General features: G+C 38.8%; 1 protein-coding gene across 1 annotated transcript in view; it reads left to right on the forward strand.

Moving 5' to 3' along the window:
• The window catches only part of LOC126194698 (XK-related protein 7-like), a 95,441-nt gene that overhangs the window by 44,369 nt on the left and 30,558 nt on the right, over nt 1-20,514 (forward strand). Inside the window, exons 3-4 of the mRNA XM_049932923.1 lie at nt 19,392-19,612; nt 19,768-19,920. Of these exons, the coding sequence (XP_049788880.1) occupies nt 19,392-19,612; nt 19,768-19,920 (374 nt within the window). The remainder of the gene's footprint in view (nt 1-19,391; nt 19,613-19,767; nt 19,921-20,514) is intronic.

Raw genomic sequence — 20,514 nt, forward strand, 5'->3', positions numbered from 1 at the left:
TGTGACGTCCGCAGCGACCAACCACAACGATCGACAACGAACAAGATGGAAAAAAAAAAAAAAAAAAAAAGGAGAGAGAGAGAGAGAGAGAAGAAGGTAACGTGCTTGCCTGTCAGGTGCACGCTGCCTTTGTTCGCCTTTCGAAACTCGCTGAATGCAAGATTTTTAATTCTTTTGTAGCAGAACTACAAGCAGGCAGATACAAATTCAATGAGGAAATAGTAAGACAACGCTCTAGCAAAATTCGTTTTGCTACTTTTAGTAACCCTTAGTGTCAAAGCGAAAAACCTTACGGTACTGCCAAATTCATAATGCCACTTTTATTTTCTGCCGACATACTTTTTTGTTGTTGTGAATACGTAATTTTATCTATGAACTGCCACATTTTCATAATACTTATGAAGCAAATCATGTGAGGTAACACTTCACCAACTTGTCGGGAAGGTGGAAAAAGCACTACCCTTTCTGGATGCTCTCTGTATCTTCCTGGATGTCGAGGGGGTTCTAGTAATACGACCTTCGAGTAAATGGTTAGAGATGAAGAAAACCTAGTGGTGAATGAACTCAAAGATGAGCTGAATGCGAGAGACTACTCTTGAAAAGAATAAGTAGACGATTTATTCACAGTAAGACTTAGAAAATTTGATAGTATTGTTAAACCTATGTGCACTGAACATTGTGAAAAAATATTTAAAGACAAGCCGCACGAAAATTGGTGTAGTATTATTTATGGCGAAGCATGTCCGGCCGGCCGCGGTGGTCTCGCGGTTCTAGGCGCGCAGTCCAGAACCGTGCGACTGCTGCGGTCGCAGGTTCGAATCCTGCCTCGGGCATGGATGTGTGTGATGTCCTTAGGTTAGTTAGGTTTAAGTAGTTCTAAGTTCTAGGGGACTGATGACCAAAGCAGTTGAGTCCCATAGTGCTCAGAGCCATTTGAACCATTTTGAAGCATGTCCAGCACATATATACTGAAAAATTATGTTTCTCGATGAAACTTTAGAGGGGGTTGTAGTGTATCTAGAGGTAGCCCTGGATGGAAAACTATTATGAACACCTCATATCAAGAATATATTCCACTGCGAAAGATAATCTTATAAGCACTAGAAGCTGCTGCAGGGTAAACGGGGGTCTAAACCCAGTACGTACTGGATATACACCTCTGCAAAAATACCAATGATAATTTATTGTCTTATAATATGAACAAAGTCGAACAGGACGTGGCTGCTAGGGAGTCTCGCAAAGTGCAGAGACTGGCCTTCTTTCACAAACAGACGGAATTAGCAGGACATCCACTCTTGGGATGGATATTAGGCTAGACATGCCCGCCTTACATCTGTGGCTTAAAATGGAGGCCGCAGCAGGGACATAAGGCTAAAAATTGTAAATAACTGGATATAGTTAGAATATATGGAATCCCAAATCAGTATGGCGATGGCTGGGGAAATGTCGACTAACTATACAATAACTTCTAGCTGTTTCAATAAACCTTGCCATGTAACAGTTGGAAGCAGGGAGCAGTGGAAGAACGAACCACTACACCGTTCAGGAGACATAATATAGTGGTATACTGACAGGTTGAAAACAGATGAAACCACCGGGTCTGGTGTGCTGCCTAGAATCTCTTTAGGGAAGATGGCCACAGTATTACATAATATCTTCTATCAGCATGTGCACGGAGGAGAATTAGAGTAGACCCTACAAAAATCGTAGCATCTACTTTTATTCAGACAGCCAAGCAGCTCTGAAATCTCTATCAGCCCCTGCGACCGAAGGTCGTTACAGAATGCCATGAAGCATGTTCTTTCGGACATGTCCGAAAGAACAGACACCACACATATATCCATATACAGAGTGTTCCAGGAGGAATATTAGATATTTTAGCAGGTGGTAGTACAGACGAATTGCATAAAAAATTCCATATAAATGCGTCCACTTTTAATTGTGTACAGAGATACAGCTGTTAGTACGTAACACTAACAAACTCAAAGCAAAGACAACGAGGACATTCAAAGTTGATTTTCAAAAATTCCCCCACCAACTTCAATGCACATTTGACTTCTCTTGATAACACCACGTGTAGGTCGTCTTTGCATTCTTTTATGAGGGCTGCACTATTCATAATCCGAACGATCAAATCGGTTCTTGGGTTTACTTTTTCTTTATAGACTTCGCCTTTAACCCTCCCCGCAGGCAAAAATCGAAAGAGATAAGGTCCGGGGACCTTGAAGACCAAGAAAAGTGCCCATATCCAATGATCCATCTTCCAGGAAATGTTAGGTTTGGATAATGTGTCACCTGGCGACTAGAATGTGCAGGAGCCCCGTCATCCTGGAGGAACATACGCATCCTAGTAGCCAAATGAACCTCTTCCAATTACGCTGGAAGCTCATTTACAAGGAAGTGTAGACAACTGGGTCCTGTAAGGACCAACATACGAAACGAAAATGCGTTGAACCCAGCTATCTGTATGTTCAATAAAAATTGGACGCATGTTATATGTCATTATTTCAACAATTTGTCTATACTATCATCTCCAAGAATATTTACTATTCCTCCTGAAACATCCTGTACAATTATTTGGGTCTCCACGGGTCATCGAAAGTTTTCAGTGCTAGACGCACGAAATCGTCCGACCTTCGCGGGAATACAGTGTGGACGCAAGTCAGTGGAACAATGGCCGTGGGGTACCGCGCATGTGGTATGCGGCAAAAATGGGAATTCGCGTCTGACGAGGAGCGTGTGTAGATAGGTGCTGCAGAGAGGTTGACTGCTGTGTCATTATAGTATCCACCGTCGGAGGTTCGAATCCGGCATGGGTGTGTGTGTTGTCCATAGCGTAAGTTAGTTTAAGTTAGATTAAGTAATGTGTAAGCTTAGGGACCGATGACCTAAGCAGCTTGGTCTCATAAGTTCTTACCACAAATTTACAAAATTTTAATACCAAAATACTGTATCTCGGTTCTCACAATAGTGCAATAGATGCACACTGGTTAGATGTAACTGAAGAGAGTCTCCAACTCCGACTGTGGTTAAGGGCGAATCCCAAGCGCATGGCCACTAACAACTGGAAGCGGAATGTCATCCGAACCTTGTTGAAGGACCACGACAGGACCGGATCTTCGGCCCCTGCCCTCTTTGCCTCCGCCTACCTGGTGCTGATAGTCTTCTCAAACATTTAAAAAAAAATACTCCAGTGATCAGAACGTCTGTCTAGTAAGCAGGAGGTCTGGGTTCGAAGCCCAGTCGGTCACAAATTTTCATCTGCCGTCGTTGCTGTATTTCAACGCGCTGTGACAGTATGGTCGTCGGTCCTTCGATATTTAAGATGCAATTGTTTTTTGAGGCAATAGAGGTGATTTGCGAACATTTGTCTTGCCATCAATGTAACAGGACTTCAACGGCATCCAACCCTTAGTCATACCTTTGTGCCAACGCTAGCCGATGTCATATATATGCGAATCAGATTGTAGTTCATATTTAGTCAAATAACGAATGGTCAGTATACAAGTATGCAGGCCGGGTTGGCCGAGCGGTTCCAGGCGCTACAGTCGGGAACCGCGCGACCGCTACGGTCGCAGGTTCGAATCCTGTCTCGGACATAGATGTGTCTGAGGTCCTTAGGTTAGTTAGGTTTAAGTAGTTCTAAGTTCTAGCGGACTGATAACCTCAGAAGTTAGGTCCCATAGTGCTCAGAGCCATTTGAACCATTTATGAGGTATACGAGTATTTACGAACAATACAAGTAGGATAGCAGCGAACTGATCACTTAACCAAGTGCAAAATGGAGTACCTGTGTAATGAGTCATTCCAGCTGCATAGCTGAGGGTAAGATTTGTTAAGCATTTCATTGCAGAATTAATGTAATATCCGCACGATAATCTCTGCAGTCATACTGAATTAGCAGCCCGCGATTGGAGTACTATGTTCGTTAAATCGGATTACTCAAGCTGAGGCCAAATAAAGATAAGCGACGACGCCACAACACTATCTTCACTTAAGTAGATAGTCAGCGCTAAATTATGTGCGCCACCATTAATGTTACTGTAAACAGTTTGACAGCATAACACCACCACAACTACTGACAACCTGAACCATTATCATCACGCAGTTGTGACTCTCAGTGATTACAGGTTGCTGATGTTTGTCACGAATAGCGGAAAGCGCCTCTGAAGTTCCATTTGCATTACGACTAGGACGGAGAGAATGCTAAATAGCAGTAATAGGTCACCAAGCGAAGAGAAGAGTCCACGTATTGTCTCAAGTTCTTGCAGTTTGATATTAATGCAGTTCCCGATAGTTTCACACTAACGGGTTCTTTTGGCTATCGAAATACTCAAATTGGAATCATAAAAGTGTAATTGCTAGAACGCTCAACTACCTTAATAACACTTCATTCTGGATTGAATACGACTCGGAAAGCGACGTTAATTTGACGTTTTCATCCACCTCCAGACGTCTCACTGAATGAAGTCTGTAGTGCACGCACAGTTGTGTTGCCTGCAGCAAGGATTCTGTGAAGTGTTGTGGCAGCTGGCAGTCGTTGCTGAATACACACATGTGCAAATATCCTCACTGCTCTAGCGGAACTCTTCTTTGTTGCATTTTTTCCATACCGTAATTAGCACAACAACATAAGGCTTGTTCTGCTGAAGAACGTGATGGCCACAAGTCCTTAAATAAGAATCTCCTAGCGGGAGTAATACATGAAAGGAAACAGACTGTTGGACAAAAGAATGGACAGCTCCCTGCTTTTGGCGTTTCCGATAGCGCCTACGATTAGAATCTGGTGTCATATTATGCTTCAGAACTCTAAACTGTTTATTTTTTTACTTCATACTAAAAGAAAAGTTGTGATATGAGAAGAGGAAATGACTTATATGCTTCTCAGGAACTTTAGTTTTTCGTGTTTATTTTCTCACTTCATATTAAAACAAGAGCGTTAATATGAGAAGAGAAAATGAAATATACGCTTCCAAGACATAATATTTCCTTGTGTGCTATTACTGCATAAATGAAAGCCCTGCAATTAATTTTTGTATGTTGGATAAATTTTGATATCACTTCACATTCCTTTGTGAGAAGGTTCCTATTTTCTTGGGATTCAAATAGAGTGGACATTTCATCACTGGTTATTATTCTGATGACTAATGACATGATACCCGTTGCAATTGCTCCATGGCACCTGTGAGTAGAGTCTCACGTTGGTTACTATAAGAACACGCAGGCAGTGATATCCGATCACTGCAGTCAGAGCCAAGGTGATTTCTTTCTGTTTATGGCGAAGCGTCTGCTGCAGTGTCCACGCTCAGCCAACATAAACAAATCGCGGCGGCATTGGGCACTGCTAATCGCTGCGCTTGTCGCGAGCCTCGACAACAATAGCGCACTGTCTCTGCTAACGATTCTATGGAGTTAATACATCTTACTTAACGTAATACGCAGGACGTGGGATGGGTAAAAATTCAGTTTGTAACTTCCCATCGCATTAAAATACTTTAGTCATATTTGATGCAATATTTATTGTTGGTTGTCTCTCTAATGTTAATAGCATTGATTCAGATTGTGCGTTAACACAAAAACACACACACACACACGCAAACAGTCATTGATTCCAGTGAGGGTGACATCTACTGTGTGTTGAAAAACACATGCACCAGTCAGTTCCTCAGTTGGCATCGAGTGGATGAGATTTTTCAATTACCTTGCATTACAAGAATTGTAGGGAGGGGACTGAAAGTAACTGGACTTCTTGTATGCTAAAGAGCTGCGACAAAGCAAAGCTTGACCGATTATCAGATAATTGTCCACATGGGCTTTGTGGACGAGTATACTTTTAGTAACCAACCCACCCACGATCATTACGTAAGATTTCTCGAGGGCGTAGGGGAATTGATTTCATTAAGTCGTCGACAGTGTAGCGTGATGGTTTACTTCCCACCATACGTTTTCTATATTCGTCCAAAGGTCGCTTGCATTTGTAGGAACACGTGGCAATGACCTTGTTACCTCTGCCCACATATTCTCTATCTGGTTGATGTTCGGTGATCGTGGAACAAACGGCCACAGCTTTATTCTCTCTTGGCCCTGAAACCAATCTCGGACTGCCCTGCTATGATGGATGGGTCACTGCTCCTGTAAATAAACTGTTATCTCGTTAGTTCATATATTTGTATTTAAATAACGTATTTGTAATAAGCACATTGGATTATTATTTTCCACAGTGTTTAAGAATTCATTCCCTGTCATAGGTAAGTGATCTGAATTCAACAGTCCGATTAAGAATGTGGTTCACCCAGTCTATCATATGATGAGAGTCGTAGTCGGATATCCAAATTTGAACGTCTGTATTGCAACAATGCTGCGCACATAAATTCCTATGATGGAGTAACAGCTAGCAACTGTCTAAGAAAACGTGAGAAATATGTCGACTAGCAGCAATGTAACGTAATTATAACCCATATTTATCTGATGGAAATATTGAATCGAACAATACACATCTATTTCAGTGGAGGGAAGATACTCCATATCAGATTTGCTGATGACATAATAATAATAAAAATCCCGTATGGCCAATAGGGGAAACCCTCCCCCATGTGGGTGGTACTGAGGAAATCAAATACTTGGGGTGAACCAAATACTAACACAATCCTGAACGGCTACTCAGTCCGTTGAACCCAAAATCCAGACACATCTGAGTGAAAATCACCGCTACTCTGGCCACCATCTGTTGGCTCAATGAGCTTGGCTGAAAATATTTGCTTCCAAAGGCTTCAACACCCTCTGGTGCTGTCCGGTCCTGGTATCACCCAGGCCAAACCAATGAAACACAAGAAAACATGAACTATGCAAGCAAAGGTAACTTTACCCCAGGTGGTACACAACTTGGCCACCGATAGGCGGCAGTTGGATTTTCGCACTCTGGGGAGTCCAGGTTAGCACGGCAGAGAATATTGAAGATCTCTGGTAAATTTCTCTACAAGCAGAAAACATTCATTTAAAAACTAAATATCGATACATTGATGCAAACAAGAAACCTCAATAATCTCACGAAAGAAATCGTCCGCCAAAAAATTCTCGTCCTTGCTCTTCAAGAACCACAATTAATTGACAATTAAAACTTGCATTACGGAAACCATGCCATCTTCAAGAGCAAAATACAACAAAAGGTAGCGAAAGGCGTACAAATCTTCGGCACTGCATTTCTCGAACACAGATCTATCATCAACTCTGTCAAAGAAATTGCATCCATCAACAAAAAAAATGGTTCAAATGGCTCTGAGCACTATGGGACTCAACTGCTGTGGTCATCAGTCCCCTAGAACTTAGAACTACTTAAACCTAACTAACCTAAGGACATCACACACAGCCATGCCCGAGGCAGGATTCGAACCTGCGACCGTAGCAGTCGCACGGTTCCGGACTGCGCACCTAGAACCGCGAGACCACCGCGGCCGGCCATCCATCAACAATCGACTTATGACTATGCTCATTCAGAGCCCCTATAAAAGATATACACTCGAAAATACTATGAGCAAAATTCACCAAGATGACGTGAAAATACTAATGGGAGACTTCAACTCTCTATTTGGGACAGAAAAAACCTGTAGAAAAATCATTGGTACAAATTCAACACACCGAAACGCTTAGACCAACGGCACACGTCTGACTGACATTTGCCAACAATTCAACCACAAAAGAATGTCTTCCCACTTTAGGAAGTAGCCTGTTCCAAAGAAACATGTTTGGCTACCAGATGCTAGCTGCTTTCGTTCGCCTTTCGAGACTCGCTGAAAGCCAGATTTTTAATTCTTTTGTAGCAGAGCTACAAGCAGGCAGATACAAACGCAATAAGGGAATCGTAAGACAACGCTCGAGCAAAATGCGCCTTGCTACTTTCAGTAACCCTTAGTGTCAGAGCGAAAACCTTACGGTACTGCCAAATTCATAATGACGACATATTTTTTGCTGTTGTGAATACATAATTTTATCTGTGAAATGCCACATTTTCATAATAATTGCGAATCATACAGGAAATGAAGTAAATACAGACCTTTTCGAAGTCAAAAGTCGGTAATGTCCTACTAATTCGTGTTAAAATAGGCTCAATCATCTTACAGATACTTAATGCTTTATTAAGATAGTCTGCCGTCGTGATGTTTCTGTAGTAAGCCGAATTTAATTTGTATTAGTACAGTGAATATTTTAATTGGATTTTCCATTAGTTTATTAAACGCAACAGTAATCATCAAAGAGAAATTAATCAGCAAAAGAATTTTCTTTCACGATATCTAAAACGATCTGACAATGCTAAAGTTGTTTACAGATTCTACGCCAGTAGAAACCTACTGGTTCCCACGATATCATTATACCAGAGAAGTTTTAAGAGTATTTTCGTCTAGAAATGAATTGCGTTGACGGTTGATCGATCAAGAGCGGGAAAGGTAAAACTTTACGAATATATGACGAGAGGGACAAGTGCTTGAGAGAGGACTTCTCTATCAATACAAGTGCCTAAGAGACGTCTTTAATTTCAATCTCCTGGATAGTTTTGTTTCTCAAATCAAGAAGTGCGTTATCATGCAGTAGCACATGTGATGTTGCTCGATTTTCTTACGTGCGACCGAAAGGTGTCTCAGTTGTTGGCAACAAATTCCAGCTGTGTTGTACACAGCCCTTGGGGCAGAATTGGTAGCCCAAAACACACTTTTGGAGCTATCAGATGTAAAATATTATGTTCACACTACTCTTTCCTCGAGTTTATGTCTTTTGGAGGGGCTCAGCCTTTCATTTCTTCTCAGGAAGTTAACGATAAAGGCATCATAACACGTCACCAGTAACAGTACTGCATACGAATGCTCAGTGAGCGACCTGATGACGTTCAATAATAGTCACTCCGTTGATTTTTGTTGTTTCGAATTAGAGCATGCAGTACTCCTACACCAGACTTCTGAACTTTGCCTGTTGAATGCAAATGTCGCATGATGGTAAAATGGTAATCTATCACATATATCAGTAGTCGAGACTTCCTTAATGTGGAAAATCATTCATGCCAGAACGATCTTTGTTGAAACAAGATTATCTTTTTCTGGCGTATTTTTCCCAAAAGCACTCGCTCCACACACAATTCAAATCTTTCTAGCTGCCTCCTCTGCATTCACCCCTCTGTTCTACCAAAAGTAAACATTGTGTTGCAGATGTTACACCTATTTCCACTTGCGACTCAATTTTACAATGCTTAACTGTAGTTCATGATTTTCAAGTTTGCAAAATCCATTCCTTAACTGCCAGATAATAACTAGAACTTCAAATTCGAAAATGACAGTTGAGACACACGCTGATAGCGTCGCGACGCGTTCACCTGGGCGGCGCTGGATTTCAGGCGGCGGGTGGCGTCTGGCCGGTGGCCGGTAGCCGCTGCAGCGCGAGGAAACTCTCGAGCGTAAGCTGTTATGATCGCGGCGCAGCCACGAGCTGTCCTGCTGAATTGTTTCTGGAATACTTGTTATTGCTGGTGGGTAGAATGTTAAGCGAATTATCTTCGATGTTCAGTCAGACTCATAACTTTAGACCAAAAAAAAAAAAAAAAAGAAATACAGTTGGACGCGAACAGGCGACTATAAGTTTAGAACGCACGACGCTTGCCACTAGACCACGGGCTCACATTGTCCAACAACGTCTCGGAAGTAGATAACACTTCCTCCTGACACTTCCACATCTTACAGTGTTGCCAGATTGTGCAGATTGCCAGACTTAGAGTTGTCAGGGGCGGTCAGTTTTATTGGCCACCTTAAGTGAATGACTCGGACTTAGTCTCTGTGGCGGCCGGCCGGCAGTCAGTTTTGTTGTCTAAGACTGTACGTTTCTGTTCTTTTCAAATGGTGGTGGATTATTTATGACGAATTTCATTGGTGAAAATATGTATGCCTAACTTCTTGAAGAGGTACCAACATGACATCCATAGGTGACACCACATTTTATTTTTCTGCTCACATTTGTGCAATCAATGGTTTTGTTCTAAGTAGTGAGTTACCCCAGAAAATTATACCATATGTCATTATTGAATGGAAATACGCAAAGTATGCCCAGAGCATAAGCAGTTATATGAAGATCAAAAGTGCTTGAACATAATTGTTTGAGAAGCTCAGTAATATACATCTTCCATTTCAAGTTTTCATTAATATGTGAACCAAAAAATTTGGAGCGTTCTACCCTTCTTATTAGCTGAAGCTCATGTGTTACATCAATTGAACCAGTCAGAGCTGAAAGGCATTAAGTGCAAACGTGCATATTTTGTTTTGTTGAACATAGTGAATTACTTCGACGAGACACTTCAAATGGCACTGAAAAACATTAAGTTAACCTACTTTTCAGCTCCGTGGCTTTGGGTATGTAGGCAGTGCTATTAAGTGCTGCCTCCCATGCAAATCTTCCCGTGTCATTTCATATTCATTCAGTTGTTTGTTGTCATGCCGAAGTCAGTCTTATGCTATGTCGCCCAAAAGAAAGAGACATGATTCTATTCATAAGAAAAACTTTATTAAACAAGCCATTACCAAAGGTATAGCTTATATTAACTACAGTGGAAAACCGTTGCAAAAAAGAAAACAGGAGAGGATTGCAGGCCAGTACAAACTTCTACTACATCAATATTGACAATAATAAGCTTTATTTCCACTCTGTCTTTTACTGATGCTGAAGTAGCTATTCTGGTGAATCCTGTATTCTTTTCCAATATCTATCGTAGAAGAAGTGAAGAATTGAGTAAATGACAGATTGTTAAACAGTCATATTGATTGTGGGTGACGGAGAAGTTGTTTTGAGAGAATCGCTGACAGTGTGAAAATTGATATCATTTCGAAATTTCATGACCTCCCAAACAAAGATGCTAAAGACTTGCACCTAATGGGCCTCATTGAAGCTTATGATGTAAAGTGGCGCAGACTTCATAAACTAGACAGTGGTGGAAGAAATAAGCATTGTTCCGGTTTTCAGTATTTTGTAATGTGATACTCATGTAGATTGCAAGTGTGTTAAAAAGCAGTTCGCAATTTCCACTCCATTGAAATGAAGTGGATTTTCTCTGTAACTCCCATGTTAATAAATGGGAAACTGCCACTAGATAAACGTGGTAAGAAAGCGAAAGGAAATACAATTTCTGAAAGTATCCTGAAAGCAATAGATGAAAAATACAGTCTTTTCCTCTGAAGTCCCCACATTATGCTGGAAAGAAAATTCAGTACTTCGATTCGTGACTCTGTGTGAAAACAATTATCTGATATACTGTACCGCGTATCCAGACGCAGCTGTGAAATATGACTTCTACAATCAGTATTTTCGAAAATTAAGATTACAAGTTCGGCAGACCACAGATAGATGTTTATTCTCTTTGTGAGTAGCTTAATGCGAAACTAAAACGTCCCCATTTCTGTGAAGCTTCAAAACTTGCTGCCAAGGCAGATTTGCAGATTCATCTTCGAAGAAGACGTAAGTTTTTAGAGTTCCTCAAAGAAGCCAAGCCTCAGTGTCTTCAAAACGAAGAAATAGGTGCCAATAAAATAAAAAATTGTGATAGAGTTTATATACCAAAAGAATATGTTGAATTAATAGCACACAGCAGAAAAAGTGTGGAAGTTCATGTTGCAGAGTAAAATGAAATAATTGACTTTGATAAATGATGGCTGCCCTACTTTAAGAAGATTGTTACATCAAGGGAAACTGAAGGATTCCCAAGAGATAAAAAGCAGGCATTGTCTCCCTTAAAATTCAAGCAATTCAAGTACTGCAACAACAAGATTGGAGAGGTCGAAGTGTCTGTTTACATCCACTCTCCTGTTACACTCAGATTCCTTCTGGGAAAGTCAAGGTCACTGTGTTATCTTACCATGCCTTCTGAAAATGTATACAAGGACAAAGTTCCCATAAACTTCAAAACTATACAGGACATTGGAAAGTTAGTGAAATATGTTCCTCAGGACATGAGGGAATTTTACAAGAACATTCTAAAATGGCCAACAATGGGTACTCTATGAGTGAATCTTTCAGTCCCTAATAAGTCGTGTGTGTGTGTGTGTGTGTGTGTGTGTGTGTGTGTGTGTGTGTGTGTGTGTGTGTGCGTTTTTCTTCGTGAATTTAAATTATATTCAGTCATAGTAATAATAAATTTTGTAATTAACATTACTGTTGTCCATAAATATGTATTCAATAAACACATGTGATTAATATACCATATTAAATTTATTAATCAGTACAGGTCGTGAATTTACTAGTAACCTCAGGACTGAAAAGCATCAACTCCATTTTTGGAAAAACAAAAATAAATGTGAATTAAACGTTCAAATCGTATTTTCACTAACAAAAATTACATTCTAAGAAATTATTTTATAGATAATAGGAGCTATAATCAATTTTTATTTGGCTTAGATACATCTATACAGTTTTTTCCTTCTCCTGAAAAGTTGTGAAATGGACTTAATGCCTTTCAGTTCCGACCAATTCAGTTGTTGGTATGACACTCTTTGTTGTACAGAAGGGAATGTTTTTTTCTTTCTAATGGGATTTATTATAACACTTGTATCATCTGCAAAAAGTAACAATTTTGCTTGTTGAATGTTAAATGTAAGACCATTCAAATATGTAAGGAATAGGAGCGGACCCAAAATTGAGCTCTGCGGGACCCCCTTTGTGATTTTTACCCCTATCACAAAAATTTTGTATTTTTCTGATAATGTCTGAATTATTCAACACAAACTTTCGCATTTAGTTTGTCAAGTATGATTCGAACCAGCTGTGTATAAAGCTGTCAGTTCCATAAAACGTGTTTTTCTAAGATAGTGTCGTGATATACACAGTCGAAGGCTTCGTGGAGGTCACAAAAAATACCAACTGGTGATATGTTAATATTGTAAGTTTTGATGGTTAAATGTATAAATAACATATTCAGTCGAGCAGCCCTTCCGCGCGCGCGCACACACACACACACACACACACACACACACACACACACACACACACACACACCTGTAGTCTCAGGCAACTGAAACAACTGACTTCTGAAATTAGTTTGAAACACCCAAATAATACTCCTGGCTAATTTTTCCTATCTGTATCTTAGGAAATCTACACTGAAACCTCCTGTTTCTTCTTGTCTGACAGATAGTTCAATAATGCATATGAATTTCTCATAAATAGCTGAAAGTTTCCTAGAGTGGATCTGTAGACTGTTAAAATTATCAGAGAAGTATTCTGCAGTAAAAACTCACAAGCTCATGCAAGGTAAAGCCACACTGTGGGGCGGCAGGTAAAGTTATGATGGCATAGATGTATAGTACGCCATCTTTCTCATGTGAGCCTGGCAACTATTTTTGTGGTTAGCCAGAAAGCGTTGGAGAACACGCTGGCCTTAGTTTCCAGTCTGCACGGCCACATTGTGGTCCAGCCCACTGAAAGAAATGTTTTTATTCTTCTTCTACTTAGCAGGATCAGGACTATGATTATAAATGAAGGAATAAAGTTCTAGTTCATATGTATATTGAGTGAAGTATCTCATGCACAACACTTTGAAAGTCACTGCGTTCAATTGACAGTAAATCTTTTTATCTTAAACAGCACTATTCTCAGTTCAGAGGCGACCTCTACAGTACATTCCTACCAAATAGTCCTTCGCCCTGACTACTAATCCTCAAATAAATGTTCAAACTAAATGCTCACCACAAAAGTGGAAATAATATTGTCAACTTGCCATGCGGATTTGTAATTATCACAGACGGCACACCAACAGTTACTTTAGTGAAATCTAAGCAATCGATGATGGTTTACAGCCCTCGTGAGTTCACAATCCATCATTACAGAAAATATGCGTTTTGTCACAGTTTGTCTCTGACATCATCAGAGGCAGAGCGCGATCCGACGTTTAACAGATGTGTATCTTACAGTGGCTGAGTGTGAAGTGCACCTCCCTCCTGCCTCGTGGGCTGTATTTATATATGTGCCTCAGTGGACGGCCGAGGGAACATCTGTTATCTACTGCCTTACGCATATGGCAGCAGCCTCTGAATGGCCCCTTTCTTGGACACATGATCTTTAATAACAAAGTTACGAATTAATTTAGAATCTTCTTAATTTTTATATGTATTTAGGTAAGTTGTTTGAAAGCACAGAAAAAGTGTCAGCTCCTTTGAATAAAAACTTTGCCTTCTAGAATTTTTATCGTGGAACTAACGGTAGATCGTTACCTCTGAACCATACCTTTACTAGAACTTATATCGGATGTAATTACTACTACGGTTCTAAAATTTGGTATAGCTCTATTATTTAGTAGGTTTTATCATGTGCTGTAACCAAAATTTTCTATCATTAATATTACAGGTATTTACTCTATTAGAATGGGTATATTTTAGCTACAAATTTGGTTTTCATTAAATTACTCAAAAACTATAAGAGATACCTTAACGTGGTCTCTTAGTTATTATTTTTAGGTGAACTGAAGCATAAAACAAATTTTTACGTTTCTATGTTCAATATTTAGTGTCCTTAATTTTTCTTATAAACGTGGATTATGATTGTAATTTTTTTATTTCTTTGCTTTGAAACTTCCACCAGTTATCTACGAGCTCCGTAGGCACATTCTGACCAAATTCTGACTTTCTAGCTTTATTATTTAGTGCCACTTATTTTTTTTCTTAAAACTGTATTTTTATGGAAACTATTAGTTTAATTACATCAAGACTTCATATTTAAAACGTTATTACAATAAAATATATGTTGACAAAGATTGAATATAAAATTTTGACTTTTAATTTTATACTTAATTATGGTGCAATATTTGTGCGCTTTATGTGGACACGTTAAGGTGATTTGGCGCTACTAGCAGTGAACTGGGGTAAGTCCCGACACACTTACTCACCTCTGTGGTTTACACTGCACTTAGATGAATTCGGAGCTACACTGCTTATGTTCAAAGAAAAATTTGAACTTATCTGATATGACTGCTCTATTAGAGTAATGTGCACTAGATATGTGGTATTTCATTAGCCACATGCCGTTGAACCAAATGGCACATACCTCAGGGAACTCAGCCAATTGAGTACATAATTGTAGCTTGTTGAGGTTTATGAGCCACGGACTAATATGTAGCATCAGTCTGCTGTAACCAACCATAAGGTCTGAACGTTCTTTGGTAACTGCCACTTCAGTGCTGTGATGGAACATTGTGTCAGATGAAATGTGTATCTTGTATAAATTGCCCAGATCATAAGGGCAGTGGCAACCTCATTGGAAAAAATCCCAGCCTCAAGGACTGGTGCACTTCAGTGGAGATTGTTGAAGTGAAACAACATTTACAGGGAATATCTGGGGTACTTGCCACTCCTCTTTTTGTATTAAACTTTTCTAAATATGTTGGCTCTGCCTGAATTCGCCTTAATTTCCTTTGTTGGTGAAGAGAGAACAAGATGACGTCCTCCAAGTCTCTAAGAAACCTAGTAGTAGTTCAGGTGGGCTGTTATGTAGTAAAAGCACCCAGTCAATAAAGAAGCCAATTGGTTACCATTTGTGATCAAGTATTATCCAAATTAAATCTTTCTTACCTTAAGACAGTGCAGATAGTGTATCAAAATGTATATATGGGTCATTCCATGGTAACTCACATTACAAAGTGATGTTTATATTATAAGTTTTGGACAATTAACTGAAGGAAATGTTTCTATTCAATATTTTTATACCTCAAAGCATAATTCATACAGAATGCTCTATAAACCTATATCACAATAATTGTTACATTACTGGATTTATAAAACCAAATCTTATAATTATTCTTGGTAACTCACGTTACATTTCCAAGAAATGGCTTTTGCATATGATAAATAAAATACAAAAGTCTGCTCTGTTTTATGTGAACATTTATTGTAAGTTTTACACACAATACCAGAAGATCTTATAAGTATTTTCACAAAGTTCCAAACATTTAATCTCTAATAAAATAAATATTAAAACATAATGAACAGGTAACTCGTGTTACAATGTCACAGATCAGTCAAATTTGAAATAACCATGGGAATTTACAACCCTTGGAGTGTTCACTTTTCTGACAAGCTTGTCTTTAGTGTAGTATATCTCATCTTTAATTTCGGGCCACTTCCAGAACTTCCTATCTTTCATCATAACATCAACTTTAAACTCATCATTTTCAATTTTAGTAACATTACCAGGAAAACATGAATTGTCATATTTTACCATCACCCAGTCATCTACTTGTATATCTAGTGAGTTTTCTGTTCTGTTAGTGTTTTCCTCTGCAGCTGCTGAAGTGGTGTGTCCTACAGCTCCATTATTATAGAGTTCCAAGTGATGAATTTTATAAATATTCAAGAAAGGCTTGCAGTTCTTGATTAAGCCCGAGAGATGTAGTTTTTTGCTTCTTTGGCTAAAGTCTTCTTCACCCATAAGAACTACTGTCACATTAGAAGAAGAATTCAACAATGCTTTGACAAAATCTGTTGCTTTGTTTATAACATATTTCCTGCTTTTTACACGAGACCAAAATTGGCGTTTGACAGCCCCACCAATTCCATCCACTGGTCCCTTCCCATGAGAAGTTGCAAAGTACTTCCGTGTAATTCTTTTGGCATGACTCTTACTTAGAACTTTTATAGCCTCTGCAATACATCTGTTTTTAAACTGGGAAGCAGGACCATGTGACCAGATACTTCTCTAATATTTTTTGCTAGTTCTTCAAGAAGTCTTTCAACATAGGGAATGACAGTGTTTTTTGTGTGGTCCATATTATCAGATACAAACACATAGGGGTGAGAATTACCTGAATGCCAAATCATGGCAGTAAAAATACTAATTTGATTCTGCTCCCAGTGTGCCCTTTGAATTTCATCTTGATTTACACATGCAAAATTTTCAGAATAATCAATTTGCATCATGGCAGTTAGCATCGCAGAAGGCAGTGATTCCTTATCACTTATCTTTGAATGTTCCCTCTTAAAGTAGCAGTGCTCTAAAAATTTAGGTCCCATGGTAAGAATATGGTCAATAAGATTCTGTAATGTACCTTCTTCCTCTACTTTCAAAATTCTGCCATCACTTTCCTGCCACACATACCATTTACGCCGTACTCTTGTACACCAGTACATAAACCAAGAAGTTTAACTGCCAATAAATCTTGACATTTCATGCACTTTCACAAACAACAATCGGCTGTAGGCTCTGCACATAGAAAAAATTCTGGCCAGCTACTGGTGTACTTAGGTATTAGAGGTACTCTGCTAAGAAGAGAGTTAATAGCACAGATGAAATTCTCGTGAAATCTGCAGAGACACATGTTGTGTGGAATTTTATTGGCAAGCATGACATGTTTGGGTCTTAATTCTGCAAATTTACTTATACCAATCACTTTGCAATTTTTTTTTTTTTCATAAAACATTGCGTGGGCTTCTTTCAAAGACAACATAAAGTGTCGTACTTGCAACTTACTCTTACCTTTCTCATCTTTTACGTCACAACGTCTTTGCATCCAGGGGCCTGCTAATGTCATCCCTTTCACAGAATTTGCTCACCGCACTTATTGTTTTATCACTTACTTTTTGTTTAGAGATTCTTTCTACTTCTGCATCATACAACCTTCTAATAATAAATTTTTGTTTTCTGGGTGTAGCTGGAATTACACGTTTCACTTTTGATATGGCTTTTCCCAATGAAGACCTATTTTTATATGGTGGAGAGGCAGAACTACTTGGTGTAGCTGAAGATGCTTCCTTTAGCCGCTTCCTGTACTTGGCAACTCTTTCTTCTCTAACATTCCGTTTCCTGTCTGCAGTAATCCTTTCTTGTTCTCTTTTACTCAAACAATTTTCCTGTTCCTGCTTCTTTTACCAGAATTTTTTCATAGTTTCCTTGTGTTTGATTTTATACTCTTCATATCTGCCTTCATTTTTCAATTTCTGCCTTCTTCGTCTCATCTTTTCAGCTACACTTAAAGGCATTCTGCAAAAATTGCAGGTCGTTGTAAAGATGAAATAGCTATTCCCAAAGGGATTTCATGTGGCATATGGAGATATACATTAAATATGTTAAAATACATTGTTAGTTGTGTTGTATGTAATTCAGAACCAATCTGACTGCTCAAAATTATAACTAATCCTACAAAAATTATGGTAACTCACATTTCGTAAATAAAGGTAACTCACATTGCATGAATTAAATATCCTATACCAGGAGAAGGCTTCCAGGAGGCAATCTATTTGAGACACCAAATTATCAGGTGCACTTATGTGAAGGACAGCATGGCATATAAGTTTCTATACTTTAATGTATTTTGTGAAAATCATTAAAAAATTGGCATTTGGTAACTTATGTTAAACATTTTGGGTTAGGTTATATAAATGTTTTTGTATTTATCATGCTTAAATTGCTTCTAAAAATATACCAAAAAGAAGAAGTTGTGCACTTTAAAGTGATATATAAACCATTAAGAATAATTATAAATGTCATGATTTTTTTCTTACCTTGAAATTGATCAAATCTTCTGCGTGTGAACAAACTCAACAATATAGTCTTCAAAACAATGGCTCTCACAAGTAAACAATAGGTTTTGGAGGGAAAAATCAATCTTTCCAACAAAATTCAATGCCCACCCTACATATGTAATGGGGGAAAATATTCCCACAGAAAAATTAATTTTTTTATGATGATTCCTCGTTTACATGGAAGACCCATATAGTAATGAAATGGGAAGAATATAATTTTGTGAAGGTGTTAACCCATCCACACATGAAAGGCATCAAGGCATGACAGAGTCATTGAAGTCAAATACTCTACTACATTGGTAGCAGCAATGGTAACATCACAGCAAACTACTGACCATCTCAAATTAAAACTGCTGTTGAAGTACACTACTGTAGTGGAACTGGACTATTTTTATAGTAACAGTAGCCTTCTAGTGATACTATGAACATAAAAATTGCCTAACATCAGGGGGAATGGTTAGGGAAGTATGTCATGTCATGTCATGAGTACATGGTACTGCAGAAAAAGACCACAACATGTACATTGACATCATTCACCAGTTGTGTTGTTTTATAAATCTAAGGCTGAAAGTGATGCTACATGTCAAAAACCCCCAAAGAATTTTTTTTAATCAAATTATTGGGGTGTTTTTTGTTGGTGACCTCAATTAATGGTAGTGTTATTTAGTTTGAGACCAATGCCTATGTTGAGTTTCTCATGATTACAAACTATTTTTGTAATTATAAATTATTTTGTTCACCAATACTAGTTAATCTTATCATACGTAATCTGCAAAGATATTAAAACATATAACAGAGTGTGCAAAAATACATTTTGAGAGAGACTTTGATACGCTAATTACTATTCTCATGTCTTTGTAGGTATTTTGACACATTGTCATATGGATGCCGGAGTGTGATTGCTGGGAAGTTGGGAAATGGGATCAGACAGCAAAAATTGTACAGAATAATGCTAGATGAAGACTCTGATGCTTCCTTGTTAAGACTGTTCCACTGTTTCCTTCATTCTTTTCCACAAGCAGTACTTCAGCTTATGATTCTGCTTTCGGCTGCAAACATCCAAGAAACGAGCCCAGTTCAAGGTTTGTGGTATTTGCTTGTTCTGCCTCACTGATATGCATGAGAGAGAGAGAGAGAGAGAGAGAGAGAGAGAGAGAGAGAGAGAGACCACAGTCAAACAAGTTTGAACTTCGTGACAGATGAATTGCACACTATTGTTGAAACTCTTGTTTTACAGGTCTCCAGTCTTGGGCTGTTGCGTGCTCTTTAATATCTATTGCCTGGTCACTCACCTCTTACCATCGATCTGTAAGGTTTGCCAGAGATGATAAAGAAAAATTGGCATGGCAAGGAGCTGTGATGCAGTTTTGCTGGCATCTGTTGAGTGCAGGTTCGGTATTTATTCCTCATAGAAAATGCTCTTGAATATGTTTCTGTTGAAAATATGATTATTTGAACATGAATGAACAAAAGTGAATGCCATGCACTGATTTAATTTTGTTATTAATTGTGTAAGTTATCAGTGGTTTTTAAATTACCATTATATTTGATGGATGGTGGTGAACTATAAGTAAAACAGTGTGTGGATCAGAGAGAGAGAGAGAGAGATATTTTCGTATTGTGTGCATGTACCAGCAGTTTGGTTATTACAGTACTAGGTTGGACACAATGACTGTTTCTGTTTAATTTGTACCTGCCATACAAGAGAATCAGTTGAGCACTAATAAATTGGTAGAAGAATACTTAGTGACTTTGACGTACCCATTTCACCTTGGGTCTTGCTTGTTGTAACTTGATTCACACACACACACACACACACACACACACACACACACACACCACAGATTGGTGCAGTTTGTTGGGAAGTGAGATGAGAAGTAATTATAATTTCGTGTGGCTCAACAACCTGGTGCAAGTCTTTTAAGTTGGACGCCCCTTCAATGACATACGTCCGTGACCTACCACAGTGATCATACTGGGGAAA

Source organism: Schistocerca nitens, chromosome 7 (assembly GCF_023898315.1).
Source record: "Schistocerca nitens isolate TAMUIC-IGC-003100 chromosome 7, iqSchNite1.1, whole genome shotgun sequence".
In the NCBI taxonomy this organism is placed as follows: domain Eukaryota; kingdom Metazoa; phylum Arthropoda; class Insecta; order Orthoptera; family Acrididae; genus Schistocerca; species Schistocerca nitens.